Source organism: Epinephelus fuscoguttatus, linkage group LG1 (assembly GCF_011397635.1).
Source record: "Epinephelus fuscoguttatus linkage group LG1, E.fuscoguttatus.final_Chr_v1".
Lineage (NCBI taxonomy): Eukaryota > Metazoa > Chordata > Actinopteri > Perciformes > Serranidae > Epinephelus > Epinephelus fuscoguttatus.
The window spans coordinates 42,529,923-42,553,632 of NC_064752.1; the positions used below are offsets into that span (position 1 = coordinate 42,529,923).

Here is a 23,710-nt window from a genome sequence, read left to right on the forward strand (position 1 = left end):
ATGTGTGAAATTGAGTGTAAATGTGTCTATTTGGCCGTGGTTAAACTCTGTTATAGACTGGAGACTATTTTGGGCATGAAACACTTACTTTTCTGCATTCCGGTGAATTTATATGCATCAATATTTGCCTTCTGCATTAATTTGTAGTGGTAATGTCTTTAATTTTGTCAACATAAAAGTCCCCCGCTACTTTCATGTTTTTACTGGGGGGGACAAATGCACATGTTTGAAATACTGAGGGGGACATGTCCCCTGCATCCTAAATGCAAATGCACATAATTTAAATATTTATGTACTCAATGCTTATGTACTTAACAAGCAAAGTATGATCCATCTTGTGATGCTGGTACAACTCCCTACACAACAAGAGAGGATCATTCATAGATAAGCCTGTTATTACTAATAATAGTACTATTATTATTACTATAAATTAACTTGAAAACTGATGCAGCATATCTCTAACAGACCAGGAAACACAACAGGATTTATGACTGTGTGCGTGACACTTTATGTGTAAAGAGCTTGTGCTGGCTGGCTTTTTTTTAACAGGATTTTATTTTTGATATGATGACCCATTAGTACTTTTGACAAACTAGTCGTAATGTTTCTTTTCTTTTCTTTTAGTGTTCTGTATTGCCTTCATGTAATTGCTTTTGCTATTTGTGTATTGTTTCCATGGGCTCTTCTTCTGTCTTGTAAATCATTGTTAATGTGTTTTGAAACTTCTATGTATATTTGTTTTGTTACAGGCTCTAATAAACGCTATCAGTATTCCAGAGCTGTAATCTTTATGTATGTGCGTGGGTTGAGGTGAGGTCTGTCAAATTTCTCTAGTAGTTATTAAAATAGCTACTAAACATCCATCCAGACTTTTAAACCGAGTCACGCTCTGATTGGCTGGGAGGCGGTCACGTGACGTAGCGCAGTCAGTCGCTGTGCCGTGCCTCGAGCCAGCGCTGAGTGGAGCCTGTCTGCCAACAGCTTCAGCAGTGGCTCTATCTGGAAACCACTACACTCACTGACAATTAAAGGAGGCCCCTTTTTCTTCTTATTTCCGAGGACTATTCTTCACCATGGGCGACAAGAAGAGCCCTACCAGGTAAAGCAACCACCCACTGCCAATTTCTGCTTGTTTTGTGCGTTTCGGGCTCGATATTAAGATGCGTTTCCCTCACACAGGGATCGTTTCTCCCTTTTTCAGTTGGTATACCACAGCTAGCTAGAATAGTGCAGTCACTATGGCGGCTTCTCGCTCCCTACAACCCAGTCACTTAACAGACAAAGGGAAAATTTTCAGAGGATACGCCTGGCATTCTCCGAAACGCTCTTCCGTCTCGATGAAGCCTTTCGGAGGGTCAATGTCGAAATTGACATTGTTTGATATTGGTTTTGTTAGCCGACATGCTAAGCTTCGATGCCGAAAATTTTAGCAATGCTTGCCTGCCTGCTAGCCTAACGTTAGCTGGCGATACAATCGGACGGTGTGGAGCTTCGCCGCTGTGGGGATTTATTAACCAAGGAGCTGTACTTGTCGGGACTCGAACCCAAAATTAATGACAACACCATTATTTGTGCCGCACTTAGAAGCTCGTGTGTTACACAGCGTGTAGTGTTTGTCACAATCTCCTTTCTTGTCAATTCATGAAATTCTCTTGGTGGTATTTCAAAAAACTAACTTGACCTTAACATTTGTCAGGCCAAAAAGACAAGCCAAACAGACCGCCGATGACGGCTACTGGGACTGTAGCGTCTGCACCTTCAGGAACACCGCCGAGGCTTTCAAATGCAGCATCTGCGATGTGAGGAAGGGCACATCCACAAGGTAACGTAGCGCTCCCTCCCTCTCTCTCTGCCTCTCTCTCCCTCTCTCTCGTCTGAGCGTCTCGTTTTTCCCCTGCTTGGCTGGCTGCAGCAGCATTGCATCGCAATTTATGGGAATGACAACTTTGATCGACAGCCTATTTGTCTGTGAGCGAATGCGGACTTGTTGATGGACAATCATGCAAACATCTCCTGCCGTTGTCTGGATTATCCGTAGTTTCCCATTTTATGCGACTAACATTGCATTGCTTTTATGCATTTGTCTAGGTAGGCTGGCTGCTTCACTAGCCAGAGGGGGGGATGGGGTGGGGAAGAGGGACCATACTTCATGATGGCTGTACAGCTACAGTGCATCAACAGAGCAACAGCGAAAGGGCTGCTTTTTTCCATGGAGTGAAACAAGGTGAATGCATGTGCGTGCATTTCACCTACCTGTAGGATTGCAGAGGTTGCTTTAATGGTCTGACTAGTCAAATGTGTTGTGCACCATGGGGTGGATGAATAGAAAGGAGATGATTTTGTTTCTTAGATTAAGAAATGAGTTTTCAATCAGGACTATTTCTTTGTCCGTCAGACTTTTTCCCTCTGTGCAATGCAGTTTAAGCCAATGCCATTTCATGCCCAACCAGGCATGACACTGAGTGTTCAGATGAGGTTCAACAGTTTTTTTCCTCTCTTTTTATTTATTTATTATTTATTTCAGTTTTACACAAATCATTTTTTTAGTTTTTTAAGATGTCAGTCCATACAGTTTGTGATCAATCATGTTCAAAATTCAATCTGCTACAAGCCTGCTTTGTTCCAGAAGCTGTTTACAAGTGAATTCACTCATGTTTGCACACAGACAATGTCTCCAGATTAATCATATCAACATTTATAGCAACAGGCTTGTATGTCCCAGACATTTCCCCTGAGCTTCCCATAGAATACATTTTGTGACGTTAGCAGGCGACTGCATCTTATGGGAAACTGAGATGAAATCACTGTATAACTTAAATGTCATGATGGGATTCCCTTTCGGTTTTGTGTAGAATGACGCCTCCACCTCCAGTTCTGGGGAATGTTTGTGATGAGAAGTTGCGTGTGCCACTGTATGAGTTTGTTTACTCGTGTCATCAGTTGCATGATGAGCTGGAGAGATAGATGAGTCATTTGTGGGTTTGTTGACAAGTCCCCTGCACTCTAACCTTTCCAGCTGTGGTTTTACAATGAGTGGCTCCACTGACACCCCTGACGCACCACAAACGGGGAGAACACACTGATGCTGGTTTACTGAAAATCCAAAAGAGCTCAATCTTAATTGTCTGGCTCCCCTCCCCCTATGATCTTTTCCTAGCTGCGCGTGTAGCTTACCACAGCTGAAGATGCAGGCTGAGCCTGCTGCGCGAAAGCAGGAAGCGGAGACAAGCATGTTGTAGCCATCCTGCCACTGTGCTTTGGCAACAGCCCAGTTGCCTCTATTTGGTAAATGGGAGCACATGACATCACAGTAGTGGTTGTCACACATTCCTGTTTGATGTGAATAGTTAACCTTTGATTAATGCAATTGTGTAGTTGTGGGGCTGCCGCTTATTCTAATGAGTACTAATTAGCTGTCTTTTCTTCACTGTTTGATGTATTCCAGCAAAGCATGGGACGAAGCAACATGCTCTTAGCTAAATGATTCACACTTAAGGCTATGTGTGGATGTTTGTCTTGCTGCTTTTATCTGAGGCTCTACTTTGAATGTGCTTTTATGCATGAGAACAAGTGTGTTCACTAATTAGAGTTCCCCACTGCTGGTAAGAGTCAAAACACTTCTTTTCTCAAAGTTCGGTTTGGATCATCAGTTTGTGTTTACAAGATGGATGAACTTGGATAGTTATTTACATGATTGTATTTAAAGGTGCACTGAGCAGTATTTTACTAAGAAACAATGTATAAAGTAGATTTATACAAAAGTAATCCCTCTCAATCATCACGTATGACCCACTGGAAATGCATGGGGGTTTATTTATCTGTGGAGACCCTACCTTCTGCCTGTATTTTCTCATTTTCTACTTATTTGGCTGTGGTCAGGACAGTCTTGGCAACAGTGCACAGGTGAGGTTGGGACTTAATGAAAAGGTAGTGACCAGGTCCCAGACCATAAGTAGCACACATTCACAAGGAAGCTGCAAAAATAGGGGACACAGCACCAGAAATCCTGCAAATGGAGAGAGGCAAAACGCCAAGTGGACAAAGTCAGGCTTGGCTTTCACTTTCGCTAGTCATACTATGTTTACAAACAGTAGCTCACAATTCCTGCATCATATACCTTTTAAGCTTTGTTTGAAATGGCTTGTTTTCAGTGGTGTGAATGTCTGTAAGCTACTTTCCACACACTCCTTCCACAAGTATAGCTTCCTTTTCTTGTGTCCTGGGACAAAGGTCAGTCTGTGTTGACTTATTTGAACATAGTAATGAGAAAATGGATGCAGCTGAAGTATCACACACCCATAACTGAAAGTTTGTTGGTATAACAGGTAGCAGTCAGCAGGCATTAGTTCTGTGACGGTTGGTAGCTGCAGAGGTTGAGTCATACAGGGTTATCCTGCCTGTCCTACGAGAAATTCAAGATCAGATGAATATTTCCATCCTCCAGAGCTTGATACATCCATCCCTCACAGTGTGCATGGAGTCAATGAGACACCAGCTGTTTCTACAGGTGTTGATGGAGAATGCACAATTAATATGATCTATGGTGATTTGCAAATAGAGGCTTTCACTCCAGCAAGGCTTGAACTGCACTTTGTCCCCTGCCAGCGGTAGGTAAGCCAGGTAACTGTGGGTCATGCAGCTCTGATTTGTGCAAATGGAGGCAAGAATGTGTGTTAACGAGAGCAAAACTCTGACTGTGGCATCAGCATGCAGGGAGAGGCCCCATTCTCCCCAGCCCAGCGCAGCCTAACGAACCTGTTGACCCAGTCCAACTCAGTGATGTAACATGATACTCAAGTAGGCTAAATCTAGCCTCCGCCACTCTGACTCTTAAACAAGAAAGCACTCGGCTTTTTGCACCTGACCTTGCTGCTAATCTACAAGTCCAAGTAGCCCAAGTGTTCAGCCTTTTCATTCAGTGCCTGCTTCCTTGGTAATTGGAGATGGGTTTGCATTAGCATCCCCTGCGAGGTGCATGCTATCATATTTAAATGTTTCTGGCATCTGAACCCGATCGCTGCATGAACGTGACACCTTGTTGCTGTACATCAGTTTGCTTTGTGGTGGTGTTTGGTATGCACCTCTGTCAGCCCCGGGGCCTAGGGAGAAACCATTAGGAGCCCTCTAAAGTTGATTGATGGCAGGGATCACAGGAAGTCTTGAGGTACCTCAGTCTTTGACTGCTGTGCTGTTATCTATGCGCTGTTGCTCTGTTGTCAACCATTTCAAGTAGCTTCCATCTGTGCTTTATATAAAGCAGAACAAATGGGTGCCTCTCGCTGGTTAGCAAAATGCAGCGCTCTGACTGAATTAAATAAACCAACTTAAATGGACCCCAATTTATCTGAAGCTCAGACTGCCGAGAGGACACAGAACCTGAACCAATGCAACCAATTTACTACGTAAACAGCAGTGTGAGATATGGGGGTTTACCAATGTAGATGTCAGCTATATAGCCAGTGTTAAATGGTCATAAAAAAGTTAATATAAATGTTTATACAACACATGATTTGAACAGAAATCAAAGCAACTTGATACTTGTTCATACAATGGGGTAATTTTATTTTTAACATACAGATATAGAGCTTCAAATAGAAAAGATATAGAGGAAGAATCCATTTTTTTGTCAGGTGAACTCAAAAGCTGGAGTCCAGATTGCTCAGTCAAACAGAGCCCGACCTGTCAGATATTTGGACTGGCTCTGTGAAATTAAGCTTATTTGAGCTAAATCAAATGACACAACAATTTTTTTGCACATAATTTGTATTGACACTCTGTTAATGACACTAGACTGTCTCTGTAGGATTACAGCTTTCATTGTTCTCAGTTAATAGGTGAGGCCATCCTGCTGTTACATGGTAACAAGACAGTTTTTTTAGTCACCTGTAACGTGTATAAACTGACATGTGAATAATGTCATGTACAAATATTGTGACAAGTCTGAAGGATTTTAAGGTGAAGATGTTTTTTCTGATCACTCTGGCATACTTAAATGAATCAACCATAGGCAGTCACTGTAATTGTCCATGACTCTGTAGATATTTACAGATGTTAACATACTTAAGTAAATGTGTTTTGCATTTAAGCTGTGGCTTTATAATATGACCATATGGGAAACCCGTTAATCCACAGATTATGAATGTCAGAAACAGGATTGCTGAACACAATCAGAATGGACCAAATCTAAAGGATACCTACCCCTAAAGCCACGAGTTAGTAATGGGGCTAAACAAGTAAAAGTGCACCTCTTTCTTGGTGTAAGTGTTGAGGCTGCACAATTATTGGAAAATGATTGCAGTGTGCATCTGTGTTTGTGTGTCACGGCGTGTGTGTGTGACTTTCTGTTTTACAATGATGGAATAGAGTCATTATAATCCGTGGATTCTACCACTGTCACATTAAGGCAAATTGTCTAGGATAATGGAATTACATAAGAGGGACATGCTGGCGCTCAATTTATATCTGCACTTCCTCGCCCACCCCCTGCCCCCACAGCAGCCCCCACTCAGAGGAAACTGCTTTTGCTTATCCAGCATTATCAGCATCTGTACTAAAACCCTAAGCACGAGCGGGTAGCCCTAATCTTTACATGTTAATTGCCGGATTTAAAAGTTCTTAATTACTTCATGGGATTTGGCAGAGTGTGAGTGATTAAATACAGTAGCCAATTTGGCAATCTGACAAAACAGAGAAATGTTGAGAGAGAGCTGTTGAATCAGGGCTCCTCCCCTCACAAAAAAGATGAGGCAAATGAGTGTGACGGTGAGGGAGTGCGGAGTCTCAGGAAAATAGGGAAAGAGAGCATATAAGGACAAGGAGAGAGGGAGTGAGGGAGTTAAGTGTGGAGTCGCAGCTAGCTGAGGAGTAAGGAGAAGAGGAGGGCATGAGAGGACACGAGGAGAAACAGAGCGATGAAGGGACAGACAGGAGTGTAGCGTCTGGACATTTATGTGTGTGCGTGTGTGTTGAAGGAAGGGGGGTATGGATGGCTGTAAGGGGGATGTGCTCACTCAGCCACGAGTCTCCAGGGGCTGAAGCACATCATTACCCAGGGAGGGAGAGAGCTGGACTGGACAGCCTCTTCTGTTTCTACCAGCACCACCATCCATGCATGGGAAAAGGACAGCACCATTTGACATGTCATTTGCTTCGGATTGAGAATGTTTCCAGAACTGACCATTTTCTCTCTGTAGAGTTATAAAATGATTGTAGGAGACAAAGGGTTAGATCCTGTTGAGCTATGGTTTGTCTGAGCATTAAGAAGAAAAGCCTGATAGTTTGGTCGAGTTTGAATTGTGGCTACAGTAGTCAGAAGCGGCTTTGTGTTTGACCTCTTGGTGTCAGGTGTCCTCACTTGATGTTTGCTTGCTTGATGTTGTTCCCTTTGTGTAGAACATGAGAGCCTGCTGTGAAGGTGCAATGTCCCCTTTGGCAGTTCTGCAAATTCAAACCAGGCTTCTGTGTATACTAAAGCAAATGGGCAAGAAGATGACAGGACAGCAGCAAGATGGGGTGACCGCGTCTACTTGACAGATAACTCACGCACACCAGAGGCAAACAGCAGGAGAGAGGGTGAAGAGAGGTGAAGACGACCTACTTAAAGGCAGCGGGATTTAGGTTTGGGCAGCGGTGGTGGGGGTGATGGGGGCTAATGCACAGGGAGAAAGTGAAAGGAGAGCATTGGAAAAGACAAAGAGAGAATGATGAAGAGGAGGAAAACAAATGAGTACAAATGATACTAAGCAATGTGACACAGTGCTGCTGATGGAAGGAGCTCATACGTGCTTAGCACCTCTGCGATGAGTCGCTGTCAGTCTGCCCAGGCAGTTTGTATCCTGAAAGGTGGGTCAGGGAAAGAGTTGTCAGTGGGAAGATAAATGGTCTTTTACCCACAACAGACACAAACGTAGACGTTTCCTCTTTTAATTCCTCTGTCACAGACCTCCTTCTCTTCTTGCGTATGTCTGTCTATCTCAGATGCACCCAAACTCAGACAGGTGGACTCTTTCAGCTTGTCAGGAGAAGCAGAAAACCAGACTCCCGGCAGCCAGCATGGTGTATAAAGTTTACAGTTGTTACAGAAAAGCTGAGATATCTTTGCTCTTTTGCTGTTCGAGGAAAAAGAGTGGGGTGTAGATGCTTACTGGGTGCCTGCTGTGCACACACTCTGTACCTGATGGAGACATGGTGGGGGGATCCATACATTCATAAAAGGAGTGTAAGGTTGATAGGGATGGGAATATAGGACTGGTTCCAAATTGTCTGATCCATTGGAATCTTATGTTTCTGAGTCGTAGGGCTGTACCTGACTCAAACTTGTCAGTCAAATAAGATTTGGCCATATAATACAAATATTGGACGATTTTTATTTTTAAAATGAAGACAATGAACAAGGCTTAGCCAGATGTTCGGTGTGACAGTGGCATTCATATAATATAGTAAACAAGCTAACAATGCTGGAGATGTGCAACAACACTTCTTTCCAACATTAGATATCAAACAAAAGCCAGACTATGTCGTATTAAGTATACATGAGCTGTAGATTCACCACTACCAAGCAGAAGAGAGAAGCTAATGTTAATATGGAGCCTTAAAGTGCAAAGGTTCTCCCACTCTGTGCCACTGCATCACATCCACAGCTGTCCGTACCAAAGAATAGCGTAGAAGTTAAGAGCGCTTGCTTCACAGCAAAATCTTGAGAACAACACATCTCCACTGCACAGCACACTGACTAGCAAAAGAAAAAATGCTGCTCAACTTGAGGCAATCTCAGTTGATTGAGGGGTCTCTGACTGCCGATTCGAATCTCTGACTTAAAGGGGCAGCCCTAACGAGCTTATCAGTTTTTTTTATCAGAGCATGTTTTTCTGACAGTTGCACAGTGAAAAACAATGACGTCAAACTCGTGTCTATGCTGCTGGAAGCTTTCAACAAGGAGTCATGGCGGAGAGGAAAAACTGTCCAAAGCACAGCTTCACTTCACAAAGAAAGATGACAACAGTGCTGCATCAGGGCTGTACAGTGCAACATACTTTGTGTCGCATGTATTATACAGTTGGCGTCACTGGTTCTACGTGTTGTTCAGGCTCGCACAGATTACACACCAGTGCCCAATTTTTTTTTTTTAAAGATATTTTTAGGGCTTTTTAGCCTTTAATGTATAGGACAGACAAGCGTAAAGGGGGGAGAGAGAGAGGGAGTGACATGCAGCAAAGGGCCACAGGCTGGAGTCGAACCCAGGCCGCTGCGGCAACAGCCTTGTACATGGGGCGCCTGCTCTACCACTAAGCCACCAGCGACCTACTGTCATTTTGCTTTTTTGAATAAACACAATTATTTAGCTTATTTTTGTGTATCAGCGCCCAAGGTCATCAAATAAAAAACTTATTTACCACCCCCAAACAATTTGTAAAATGCTAAGCATGTTATCAATACTTAGTTGGATGACAGTTACTACAATTCTAAGCTAAAAGCGTCCACTCTGTACAGCAGCTGATCACAGCACAGGGCTCCAGCTGCTGTCATGCCATCTACACCTTTCTCCAAAGTGTCTCACCAAAGTGTAGATGGTGTGACAGCAGGGAATTCATGTGCAAGGCAACATACCAGAACCCTCGCTCCCGGGGAGATTGAAACCTGAATGTTGAGGAGACCAAGATGATGATAGAGGATGAAGCGGTCATCCTCGGGTGGAGAGCGCATCCCGTGAGAGAAGAGGGAGATGGGGAGGGAGCTGCCGCTGAGCTTGAGCCGCAGCCCAAAAGAAAAACATCTTGAGCAAGTTTATTAAAAAGAAAAGCAGGCGCAGCCACGCCAACTGTTACTATCCTGTTTTGTTCAAAGTAATGGGAAGATCTAAAGATCTAAGACTAAAGATCAAAGCAAGCGCTCTAAGGATATTGAGCAGAATCGACTAATATCTTTTCCTGTAGAATACTCTATATTATAACAACATTAGTGCCATGCAGGCAGGCTTAGCAGATTTTTTCTTTGACTGAGGAAACTTGAATGAAAATGAATGCTGTACAAATATTCTCTCCTTTCATCTACACTGTGTTAAGAAAATAAAGCAGTTGGTTGACGCTAAATAAAAACCTGTGAAGGGAATAAGAGAATCAGTAATGAATCGGACAGCTTAGCAGAGTCGATAATGGCATTGGTATCAATAAAATCTTATCAATTCCCGTCCCTAAAGGTGGAGAAGTAAAGGAGGGGGGTAACATCAGTGCCCCCTCTATAATTGTACAGGGATGGTGGGTCATTAGCCATGTTTCATGTGTGTTAATGGAGTCTGTTTAATCAATAATAATAATATTGTGATGAAATTTGTGATATACACCCATGGAACCACCCCACCCCCACAGCAGTCACCGAGGGGGAACACTGAACATTAAGCCCTCAAAGTCCTGACTCGAAGGGACTCACGCAGGGATGAATGGTTAATGCCTCTGGTGGGCAGTGGGAATGAATCAAGAAGCGCTGTAGCCCCAGGCTGCTCTTCAGGTGATATCCTCATTCAACCTCCGCAACACACTCACTCACACAGATTACTTTACCCATGGATGGCTGGAGGTGACAACACTGCTCCAGTCACCTCAGGCTCCGACTGATCAAGAACTCCCTCACAGGGAGCACAGGTCCCCCAGTCCAGTGGTATTTGTATATGTCATTTTTCAATTTGACACCTCAGTAAATAAATTTGTAGGTCTGTTCATATTTACTGATGAGGGTACATTTATAAGGTATTCTGTTGAAGACTGATGTCTCGATTTTTTGACTGGCATCTCAAGATAACCTCCCCAGACATAGAGGGCTGCCACTCAAGTCGAGCCCAGAGGCCACTGACAAACTCAGTCAGATTAAGGTCTAATATACAAATGTTACTCTTAGTGCAGAAACAATGGATCCATTAGGTGATTGACATAAAATTAATTGTCAATGACAAATCATATTTTGCTGGTTCCAACTTCTTAAATGTGAAGCTTTTCTGTTTTATTTTTAACAGTAAATTAAATAGCTTTTGGACTCTTGTTTGGACAAAACATCTAAAGATTAGACTCTGGGAACTTGTGATGGACATTTTTCATTTTTTGCCCTTACATTTTCTCTTCTCTGACTAATCAGTTTACAAAGAAAATAATAGTGAGATTAGCTGATAATGCCAAGCCCAAGTGGACAAATTGAAATTCCCTTTGTACGACCAGCAGTCCAATTACTATTATTAACTGTTATTATGGGAGACCAAGAAAGCCAGCAAATATCAACATTTATGAAATCAGAAGCTGTGAATTTTTGGCACTTTCATTTAAACAATGGCTTAAAAGATTAATCAATTATCAGAACAACTGCTGATTACATTTCTGCCAACTGAGTCATTGTTTCAGCTCTAGTTACTATTGAACATGAATAGTTAATTTACTATAAAATGATGTGTGGATAACAATCCATACTGATAATTTTACTCACATGCACACACTGCATTTTTTTTTTTTACAGTGTTGCACTGTTTCAAGAAAAGTGTTGTCAGCCAAGGGCCATGCAGTGCTCCTCCCAGACATACCTCAAGTCTCTCTGGAAAGATTGTCCAGCATTCAACAATAGAACAATAGAGCATACAGATATTTATACCCGCTGACTGGTTAACTAATGTGATGCACCACAGGCAGGCGGCTCCGTGCTCTGCTCCATCACCCTCCAAACTGGTAGGGGGAAGGGGAGAACATCACGTGCTTTTACATAATGATCAAGGCGTACAGCAAGTGTTGACACAGACGAGTTCATGTAGATCATCGATTACATGGCTGCCAGCACGTCATTGGGAGGTGCTGTGATCAAACTAAAGCCCTGTGGCATTGTCACGTGCTGGATCTGAGAGATGTGCTTCAGGCTGAGGCTGTGATGGTCTCTCAGTCCTATGTGGGGGGAAACCAGGTCACTGCTGAATGCATCTGAATAGATGATTCATGTTTGTGAACAACTTTGTACATCACCGAGAACAAGGAGCCCACGTTCGTACTGCGTAGATGCAGTTATTTACAGAGTCTGAATGAGAGAGTTGGCGATGTTAAATAGTCTGAGCTCTTCAGCGGGGCCGACCATGGTCGAAGAATACTGTTGTCTGTCTCGCTCTCTCTCTCCTCCTCGCTCAGCTGTCTGCCACTGCATTCACTCAGCCTGGCAGGAAATAATTGCTTGTCCTCCACACAGCACTTCAAATAAAAGAGCTGTGTTAATGAGGGCTTTCCTGCGCCTCTCTCTCTCTCTATCACACTCTCCATCGCTCGCTCATGCTCTTCATTACTCGGTCTCTCCATGAAGTGCTCCGGCTCATTGTTTTTGGTCTGTCTAGAAAGAGTTCCCTCAGAAACAGCAGCATCGGTTTTTGCCCTCAGCTCGCAGTATCAGCTGCTCCTGGCCAGCGAGAGCACCAGCTGAGCAGAGGTGTGTCTGTCTCTGGGATGGCTCAGCCTGAGTGGAGCAGTCTAACTATGGGTGTCAGTCTGACTGAATTAGGCGCTTTTAAGCATGATGATAGTTATTTCAGGGCATCCCGTTGAGGGAGTCTCCCCACTCCTCCCTCCCCCAGACGGTGGAATTTAGGGCCAAGCATAGGAGGAGCTGTCAGTCACAGCCTATTGTTGTGCGAAGGGGAGGTAATAAGCTGTAAGCCCTCACAGTGGGAAATGATTCGACAGCAGGCTTTATACACTTGACACTCTCACTCACACACTCACACTGAATCCACAGGAATATATTGGCGACAGCGGGAGGTTGGAGCAATCTCTGCAATTGGACCCTGGAGTTCACTCCTGGTCCTGCGCTCAGGATCATTTCCAGTACCTCTTGTGAAACATAGATGTTTCGTATTTGATTTGGATGTTTGCTAAATAATAAGACTCTGTTGTAGATTCATTTTCAGCAATGTTGTTTGATTTGTGCATTCTGTGCAGGACAGATAATTAAGATATGAACTGTAATTGATTTTGAATATGAATTACATTTTTAAGCAGAGTTAGACATTTTCCAGCTGTTCAGTCCCACCACTATGTTATAAATGCAAGTAACAAACACACATATGGTGTCATGCAGAATCTCCAGCCATGTTAATGAGCCACAGAGCATTGCTGTGCAAAGCCATGATGTGTGGTCAGTAAATAAATAATGGGGCATAGAGAGCGGTGCCTCTATCATGCCAGCAGCAACTCATGGCTGACTTACAGCTGGCACTGAATCACTGCTTAACTACCGGGCTGCTTCTGCCGCCACTGCTGCTGCTGACACAAATCTCAGGCTCCGACCAGGGCTTCAACTCCGCAACAGGCGAAAAGGGGCGTGGAGCTTATCGGTCAATCAATCATTCATTCATCGCCTCCTTGGCTAACAGCTCTTTCGCTGTCAAACAAAATGATTTCTGGTCCTGTTGGATGCTGTCTGTGCTGACAATCTGTTTTAGAGAGACAAATATTTATTTCATGAGGAGCATATATGTCAGTGAGCATATTTCTTTACTGTGGCTTTGCCCACTGCTGTATTCTCACATGGCTCAAACTGCCACCTTGTCCAGAACTGCATTGCATTTTATTGCACTTGCTCAGTGGCATGTTGATGTTTCTTGCCAGATGTTGACATCTGATCAGGAATCCGGAGGTAGTCATCAAGATTCCCATGGGAATGAAGCAGGGAAAACCAAGGCTCAGACGGGAACAGGACTCTTGAGGAATTTATAATTGCAAATTGGTGCTGTGTCAGCACAGACCAGGAGGTCCAGTGCTGTAATCAAATTATCCCCTCCTAATTAAATAGTTATCAACTTCATCACATAGGCATGTAAAATCATTGCAGGGTGTAGCAACCTTATTAGTACTATGAAAAGATACTCTACATGGGAAGCAATTACTTCAGATTTAAATGGAATTGGGATCAATTTCATGGGACAGGACAAGGTTGGCAATGATGAAGTTGGAACAGGACTGTAAGAAAGTGTCACATCTGTATCGCCCTTTAATTTAACCCACTGAAGGCCCCCAGGGGGTGCCTTATGAAAGGGCAGCAGGTAGAGACAGCCCCAGGCTCCAGAAAACCAAGGCAGCTAATGGATACTGAATCAACGGCCTAGGGCTCCTCAGCATTCACCACAGCCGGCGTATTGATGGAGTGTAGTGCGAACATTACAACATGATGCTCTATTATGCCCCGATTGATTGTCTTCTGATCGGCTGTATTCCCCCACCCCCTTCTCAAGGAAAGGCCCTCTCTGTCTGTAATAGGCCTCAGCAGGAGGAGACTAAATGAGCTTTATGGAGCAGTAGAGAAAAAGTTGCAAAAGGATTGGATCACAAGAGTTTTAAAGTGTTTGGCTACTAAGCCATAGATGGACTGAGTGGAGTGTCAGTTGTGAAAGATGCGCGTGGATGGAAGTGCAGAAAGGAGTAACTGGACTGGCAATATGATGTTGCCAAATTGAAACACTGAGGCTAACCACTTAAGCAGCTGTCTGAAAAACCACTCTCCACAGCAAGCCACTGAAATCAGAGTCATCAGTCTGACACACTATTGAGCTTCTTTTGTTTTTGCCTCAGTATTTGCTCTCAGACCATTCCCATGGCAAAGCCAAAAACATTTGTTTTCACTGCCAGAGCTTCATTTTACAGCAGTAACACTTGTTTATCTGCCCTGATGCTTAGACTGACAGAGTTTCTAAAACTTTCAAGACTCCCTACTTGACCACAGGTCTCCTAAAGCAATCCTGAGGATCAAGGGACCTACTCTCCACTGCTGGGATATCACAAAAACTCTTCCTGCCAAGAGTAGAATTGGGTTTGGAAGGGTTGGGTATACACAGCAAGCTAGTATAACTTGTTGTGTTCCTGTTGAAAGGCCCCCTGAGCAGCCACCGAGCTGTGCCAGGCTGTTTGTTTGCACGCTAAGCTTTTCAACTGCGTGTTTGTGTGTGTGAGCGTACTTGTGGTTTACTCCTCACCATGCTTGCCCAGTGCTGGCCTGTGATTATCCATGTTGCTGGCTACAGTTTGGTCTCGGCTGAGTCGGAGTCTCTGGAAGGCTGCAGTCATCCTTCCCTCTACCCCCAGGTCCTCTGCTTTCCCCCAGATGCTGCCAGCTGGTGTCCATTATGCTGCAGGTGTGTGTGTTGGGCCCAGGCTGTCTGACTTGGGGTTAGCATTTTGCCTCACAATTTCAGGCCCTGTTCATCTGCACAGCTGATGGAGCAAGATGCTGCTCTTGCTGCACGCATGTTTGTAACAGTTGAGCGGTGAAACACCACAAATAATGCTTTCAGAAAAGGATGGTTTTATGTGATCCGCCTCTTAGAAAATCAGAGGGATTCTTTGAGAGTTGCACGTGACATTTGTTTTCTTTTATTGTTTTTGCTGAATAGGAATGATGATAAAGTCAAAGAGATGGTTATGGATTGTGTTGACGTATGCATTTGAGTCAAAAAGGTGGCAGTAGAGCTATGGTTGCTGGTGAGCTCAGTGAGTGGAGCAGCTACACCATGTCCAACTGAATCTCAGTCTGTGACAAATGGGGCCAACCCTGCAGTAATCAGATTAGAGGACCTAAGTGACGTGCTGCAAATGTCCCACCTTGTGATCCTGTGCATTCATTTTATTACAGCCGTGAGCTAATGAGATTAGCCCTCAAAACAGAGCTGCTCCACTAGGCCCCGTAAACCCACCTCTGCAGCAGCTTGGAGCATCAGCCCCCTTTCCCTCTCTGGCCTGTAGGTTCAGTCACCTCTCTTTGTCAGCCGTAGTGTAACTGTGTTGGTGTGTAGCCAGAGTCAGCTCATAGCTCCACTACGAGGCTAATCCATCTTTGTGCCTTGGATCTCCTCCACAGGAAACCCAGGATCAACTCCCAGCTGGTCGCCCAGCAGGTGGCTCAGCAGTACCCGATGCCTCCCCCGCCCAAGAAGGAGCGAAGGGAGAGGAGCGAGCGCACAGACAAGGAGCGCCCGGACGGCGAAGGCGAGCGCGCCAACGGAGAGGGGCGTCCAGAGGGTGAACGTCCAGAGATAGTGAGGCCAGAGGTAGACTCTCCCGAAAAGGAAAAGAGTGACACCGAACAACAGCCAATCAAAGACAAACCCGACAGAGAGAAGGAAATTAGCCCAGCCGTCACGAAGAAGCCCAGCAGCAAAAAGACCAGGTCAGTGTACATGTTGAGTCTTCACTTGTGTCTCTGGATGTTGTCTGTGGTGTTTTATCCTCACCAGTTTGTATGTTTTCCTCCAGACCCAAATCAGACAACCATCAGAGCTCACCCAGCGACAAACACAGCATACAGTCTGGCAAATCAGCAACCAAGACCAACAAGAACTCTCACATTTCCAGGTGTGTAGCACCCTGTCATACACCGCATCTCTCTCTGGCAGCACACATGGTTTCACATCTATGACTACACAGCACTTCTTTTTAGAGAAAGTCATGCTGCACAAGGCTAGTGGGAAACCTCAAATGATTCACAAATGATCTTTTACACTAAACACCCACTCTCACTTTATATACACTTGTTCTGACGGTTCATGTGTCACCCAATGAATTGAGCAATTTAGTGTAACCGCCCCCACAGTGCTGGCAGCCTCCCCCTTGTTGTTGCTGAGACACACATATTGTGGTTGCCATTTCTGGTTAATGTTTTTTCTCTCCCTCTGTCTGTCTATGCCCCTCAGGCCCAAACTGAAGAACATTGACCGGAGCACCGCCCAGCAGTTGGCTATCACCGTCGGGAACGTGACAGTGATCATAACAGACTTTAAGGAGAAGACCCGCTCCTCCTCCACGTCCTCGTCCACCATCACGTCCAGCGCGGGTTCCGAACAACAGCACCAGAGCTCCGGCTCCGAGAGCATGGACAAGGGCTCGTCGAGGGCCTCCACACCCAAAGGGGATCTCTCTGTGGGGCACGACGAGTCGTTCTGAGGCCCCGTCCCTTTCGTCCCGTCCTCACCTCGCTCCACAAGCCCCCGCCCTTCCCCCCCCTTTCCCCCCACATTTCTGGACACTATGGATCCCATAGGGGGAGAGATTTCACCTTTCCCATCGCTGCCCTGCCTCCATTCCATGATCACCCTTGGATGCTGAGAGGAGTTGGAAAGCTGAGAGGAACAGTGCGGTGCGCCTGCCAGGGAAATGCAGGGGGATCTCCCCTCGTGGTTACACCCGTGGCACAGGCGAGGAGAGCAGGGCTACAAGGAATAACACCCCCATCCCCAACCTCCCCTGCGGTAGCATCCAGACACTTGTATGTATTGTTTTATATTTGTATGTGGATGTGAGGCCAAGTCGACATTTTTTGTTTTGTTTTTGTAAAGAAGAATTCTCCGCTGGGCACAATAACCACCATCATTTCAATAACTTTAAACTATTATTACCCTTATTTATTACCTGTTGCACCTGTATACTTTGATATTCTTCTTTTTTATGTTGACGCTTTGCTGTGTAGCCCTGCCGATTGATCATTCCTTCAGTGTTTTTATTGCAGTTTCAAGATGATAGGACAAGACTCGAGTCACACGGATACACACACACAAACACACACACACACACACACCCACACACACACATACACACACACTGGTGCTAGATACACTGTGAAGCGGTTTTGCAGATCTGGGATTGCCCATTCACTCAATGTGACAGAGTGCTGATGAATCAAATTCTTATTCACTTCTCTCAATAACACTGTCTCACTCTGAACACTGTCGGGACCTCCATCAGGTCCGTCTCGTTCTGTACAGGTCAATGTGCATCAGAGGAAGGTCACCTGAGGTTCAGACACCTGACTTTTTCAACTAGATTGTCTATGATTTAGTATGCTATAGCAGATCTCTTATACAGTATCTTATGTCCTTAACTGTACAGTGTAGGCTGTTGTGTAAAACACTAAAAGCTGTTGATATTTTCTGCATTCCGTACTTGGATATTGAGTTTTCTGGCTGAAGTTCGAGCTGTCCTCTCAGCTCTGGAGCCAGAGTGTTTCTTTTCTGTGGTGACTGAAGGACGGATCCACGCAGTTCCACTTGGTAAAACCATATCGAACTGTAAAATAGACCTGTTTTGTCAAGCTGTTGTGAAATCGATTTCATTTTTCTTTTGTTGTGGTCCTGAAGACGACTTTTGAATCTTCATTCTCTCAATCCCGATATCCCAGAAAACAAGTGCAAAGACACGAGCAATTGCAAAGATCGACAATTCAGTTGACTTTTTGTTTTTTTTTAAATTAATTTAAGACTCCTGTCATTGAAGTTAAAAAAATATTGCAGTAGTTGATAGAACACAATTTGCTCTTTCAATTTTTAGAACAGCAAGGCTTATTTAAGGGTTTTAATTCACTTTCACCTTAGCTGATCCTAGACCAACATAATTTCCTTTTAACTGTATGAAATTGTATAAAGAATAAATGTGTATATGATATCTTAGTTTTATTTATTGAAGGACCAAAGGAATTTCATAATGACATGATACATAGACAGATAAATAACAATTTGAAATGCAATTATCTAATGTGTGAGATGAATAACAGTTTAAATAAAGACTAATATAATCCATGTAAATGGTGTTCTTATTGTCCACTTTTCTCTGTACACGACTAAAATGGGGCAGAGAACTGTCAATACTGTGAGCCGAGTCAAAGGACTCTACTGGCTCCGCACCCTCTGGTGGATCTCGCCTCATTGTGCAGGTGATGAGAAGCTGGCTGGGTGTGGGTGGGTGGCTGGGAAGAGCTCCGGGTCTGCTGGGTCGCAGGCTTTGGCCTTAGTAAGCCCTCCTCTTCACTCTGCTGGACTACCACAGTACATGTAGCTCCCTTAACAGAGGCCCCAACTCACCAATTGAGCCGCTCCCAGAGCAACTAAAACCAGGTTAGGTGAGGTTAACGAGTCCCAAAAATCTCAGTCTATCCTACTAGGATCTGAGGGGCAGGATTTGATCTGTGTCGACTAAAAGCTTTGCAGTTTCACACCTAGGGATGATAATCATATGTGTGTTGTAAGCAATGTTTGAAGTCCAAGAGATGTGTGTTCATGAGGTTTTTCTGCTCTTAAGCTATGGTTAATATGTAATTATGTACTTTATTGCATACAAATATGGAATCAGTGTTCAAAGTGAGGAAAAGCAATGTGAATAGAACTAAAAAGTGGGACTGTTGGGTCAGAGGGGAAAAATGTTTTGTCCAATTTTTACTGAATAAAAAAAAAAACCTGCTTTGTAATGCAATCTATTAGAAATGGGCCTAAAAAGCCATCTTTTCACCTGCCTTATCTGCAACCACTTTCACTTGACTGAGTACTCCAACAGAAAGGATTCATTGTTAAATTATTGACAAATGGCCATTTGCTGAGTATATGAATTATTGCTTGTATATAGAATTTTAAAAAAGGTGCAAAAGCAAACACTATGAATGATGGCATTGGAGCTGAAGTCTTTTGTTTCCTGTTTCCTTTCCGCGCAAGCAGTTCTGTTCTTGTGTGCGACCAGTAACCTTAATTTACTGTGTAAAGATGGTTACATTTTTTAGCTTTGTTTGTCAGAGACCCAAATATAGAAGGCTTGTTTACTGACTGTATAACCTTAACCGTGAATTTCCAATTAAGTGTATTATACAAACTCATTTCTTCCTATAACAATGTCTTGTACAATGCTTTTAAAGTTATTGCTCGGTTTAAAAAAGAAAAAAGGAAAAAAAAGTTTTAGGGACAGTACAATAATCCATTCTTTGTTTAATCCAGTTTTAGTTTTTTTTTTTTTTGTTTTTTTTTTAACTTATAGCTGATGTGTCATTGTTTCCCCTTGTGAAATGGTCACATTATGTTCCTGGTGTGGAAATGTACGCAGCATTTTCAGCGGATCACGGCTCCTTGTCTAGCTTATAATGTTAAAATAATACATGTTTCTGGCATGTGCACGACTTTGCGCTTATAGGCTAACCTGATCATTTTCCTCCGCTTCAAATAGAAACGTCTATTTATGAATTTTGCTTGTAGTTTTTCACAAATAAAATTGTTAAAGTTATCTATCTTCTGGCTGCTTTGTGTCTTTTTATTGATGCTGTTTCTCCCCATACACACGTGCATTCACGCACACACACTTAAGTTCAGATCTTCAGCTGCTTCATACACTCTCGGATAACAGGAAGTGTGTATGGATCTGAGTCAGCAGACTATTGATTGAGATATCCCGGGGAGTGTGTGTTCATATAGAGGAAGCCTCCACAGTGCAGTGACACATGACATGAGGGAGCCCTCATATTGACAACAGCTTTCAATCATGTCTCCCTCCAGAGGCTGGTTAGCATCCCACTAATGCGCTGTCTAAAAGCTCCAACCAATGACTGCATTCCTTTGTCGCCACTGATAATCTATACTGATGTGCAAGTCCACAGAAAGGAAAAGTGGATGCTCACATTTGTTTTAAAAGCAGATTCACTTTGGTGTTGAGGTTATTCACTGAGGGAGTTTGGCTATTCCCTCTGGTTCATTTATTAATGTGCTTGGTCCAAACATCCCTTTAGCTCTGATGTTTGAAACATAAAAACAGTTTCTATTCTAAAACTTTATGTATCAACTTTGAATTTTTTTCCTCTTGATTTTCATCAATCAATATTTAAAAATAAGGGATTTTCATGAATAATAAATCAGGATTTTGCTTCAAATAAATAATGAATCAGAAGAGGTCTTAGTGCAGGAATACTCAACTTGCTTTGCCTGGGGGCCATCTTACAAAATGACAGGAAGCTGGGGGCTAATTTCTAGGATTTAAGGACAATCGCAGTTTCAGCCAGACCTCTGTCGAGGGGTCGGGGGAGCATCCTCAAGCACCTTTTCTTAAAAAATTAACTCTATTTTAATGTGTTTTATGCACTTAAGCACTTTTTTCCATTTGAAGTACAAAAGAAATTCCCAGTACGATTCAATTCATTCTGAATTAGAAAATGTTCGACGGGCCAACGAGTACCTTGTTGCAGGCAAGATTTGGTCCACAGACTGTAAATTGAGTGTCACTGTGGCTGATCTCTCATTATGGAATACATTTTACATCTTGACCTTTGCAATATATGAATTACTCCTGTGCACAAACTAAATACTCTGCAATACAAACGGGGGCATAGAGTTTAGACAACATGGGTGTTTACCAGATGTGGAAGGTCTAATGAGGAGCATTATAGGAAAGTGTTCTTGGAGCTGTGTAGTGTAATCAGAACTAAAAGTCAGGATACTGCTGCCTCTGCTGCATTCACTTTGTCCAGCCATTTTTTTTATCTACATAAAGTTAGCTCTTGCATGTACTGACAAATGAACTGTTTCTGTGTCCTAGCCCCTCAACGGGCAGCATGGCTTAGGAGCACAGAAGCCCCCCTTGTACAAGTAATATTAGCATTAAAAGACAAAGGGAAAAAAGGAACGTTAGGAGTTAAGTTAACATTTCTGCCTTTGCCATCTTGGTTTTCTGGAGCCAGAAGTGACCATATTTGGACAAGAAGCTGGCGCTGTGGAAGCGTTGGGGGCAGTAGTGGATCCTGATATGGGCCGAATGGGCGTTTGCCCAGGGCGGCACTTGACATGCTGCTGTGTTGTGCTATGGCCTATTTAAGTGCTGGAATTTGTTATTTACATGACGACGCCTGAACTCAACACAGGCTCTGCTCCATAGACTTTGTGTACAGTGCCGTGCTGCTGCCACTGGTTGGGGGGGATCTGATAAGAAATTGAGGACACAATCAGCAAACAGCCTGTCACTCAAAGCAACCCACCCTTAATTGTACTAATATATATATATATAACTTTAAACCTTCATAAAATGTAAAAGGGAGAGTTATACAATAACTCAACCCATATACAGTTGTTTTTCCGCTGTAAAGTTGGGCATTTTAACATGCAGTTCCTCCAGGAGCCTGCTGGCTGAAATGCCTAATCACAGGGCAGCTTTTTAAAAAAATGCAATGCATGCTGCGATTTATTGCAATGAAACTGCAGGGGCAAGAGGAAATTGCATAAAATAGTTGCCATGCTGTCAGATTTGAAACCCATAATGGTAAGCATTTAACGTGTCCCACAAAACGGCTGCCGTTCGAAGCAGCACTGAAGGACCGTTCGTGAGTTGCTCTCCTCCTGCTATCCCTGCCCTGTTAGCATGAGCTAACACAGCAGCAGCGGCTAACATGTGACACCAAGCTATTAAATGGCCCCAACAAGCTAACACCGATGCTGAAATGACTCGACTCTTGTCATTAAACCTGTCAATAAATATTGAGTAATGTTAGCTGTGTTATGCTAACAGTTATTCCTGACACACACCTCTCCTGTCAGACACAGCAGTAGTGAGAGGGGCCAAGGAGGGGCTAAGCTGATCAATACACTGCACACAGCCCTGCAATGAAATGAAACTTGACACATTTTAAATAGTCAGATTTGCAGTAAAGTTGCAGTGATTGGACAAAATGTCAAGGTCATGCAGAATTCACAGGGATTGGCTGAATTTGCATTAAATTTTTGCAATCGCAACATTGCAACACCGTAGAGGGACTAAACATGGGTGTCAGTGGGGACTGCCAGGCTTCTGGAGCCAGCCTCAAGTGGCCATTCAAAGAACTTCAGTTTTTGCCACTTCTGTGTTGGCTTCATTTATTAGCCCCGGAAGTTGCTGCTTGGTTCAGAGCACAGAAGGTTTTTCATTCTGGATATTAATAGCATTAGCACATCTGAACTTCCTGTCTTACCATAAAACAGCTGATTCTTTCTCACCAGTTCAGTTGCTAGATGCTAATTATGTACTGTGAGCGAACACTCAGGCAACGGAGGAATAGTACATTCAACACGTATGGAGCCATTACCACTGAGCAAGCAAAGATGAATGTAGTAGAGATGTAGACTACTGTTTAAGCACTTCATTAGGTCTTTATACAACTGTGCCCTTTATGCATTGCAAGATACGGAGCCTCTCAGTCCCAAAAGGTGATGCTTTTTATTTTGTGCCCACAAATTAATTATCTTGTGGGAACAAGTCATTAGCTTGAGTGCATAATGTGTTATCTTGTTTGCACAAGATAATAATCTTGTGCAAACAAGATAATAACTTGAGTGCACAAGATAAAAAACAACTACCTTTCCAGACTTTAGGGGCTCTATAGTATGATACAGACCATTTGCAGAAATGTTTTTTGTCTTTTAATTAACCCCTGATTGAGCTACTTGCTGCTTTTACTCTTTCACTCTTACAATTTCATGACAGTAAATCTACTTTGGTAAAATACCATCAACGCAGCAGTTCCTCAGCCTAAGCAGGATATGTTGGTATTCTTTCCACCTCTGGCTCTATATCCCCAGGAATCCTTGAGCCCATGGTACTTAACCTGTACCCGCTCCAGGGCCACTGAGGACAGCGTACAGAGAATCTCCCCCTTGAGGGATAAATGAAGTATATCATAAAAAGAAAATTGCTTTCAGGTCACTACCCAAGTAGCAAGGGCAAAACCTAACATATAAGGTGGCTTTCAAGCCATAAAATAAAATTGCTGTTTGATGTGATGGAGTAAAAATGGAGCATGTTGGCATTTGCTTTCAAGGTGCCATTATGGAGTTTGTTCATGAGGTTTCTCAAAGTCTGTCTTCAAATATTGTGAAGGTGTATCCAAACAGCACAGGCAGAATATCAGTAATCCATAAGTGTATTCTTGGGAATGCTATGAA

At 43.5% G+C, this 23,710-nt stretch overlaps 1 protein-coding gene across 1 annotated transcript; it reads left to right on the top strand.

The window, feature by feature from the left end:
- Positions 1 to 943: 943 nt before the first annotated feature.
- On the top strand, positions 944 to 20,003 carry rybpb (RING1 and YY1 binding protein b). The gene is made up of 5 exons (XM_049578873.1): positions 944 to 1,099; positions 1,697 to 1,822; positions 15,862 to 16,170; positions 16,257 to 16,355; positions 16,694 to 20,003. The coding sequence occupies exons 1-5, from the start codon at positions 1,074 to 1,076 to the stop codon at positions 16,941 to 16,943; spliced, it is 810 nt and encodes a 269-aa protein (XP_049434830.1). The 5' UTR covers positions 944 to 1,073; the 3' UTR covers positions 16,944 to 20,003.
- The last annotated feature ends 3,707 nt before the right edge of the window (positions 20,004 to 23,710 follow it).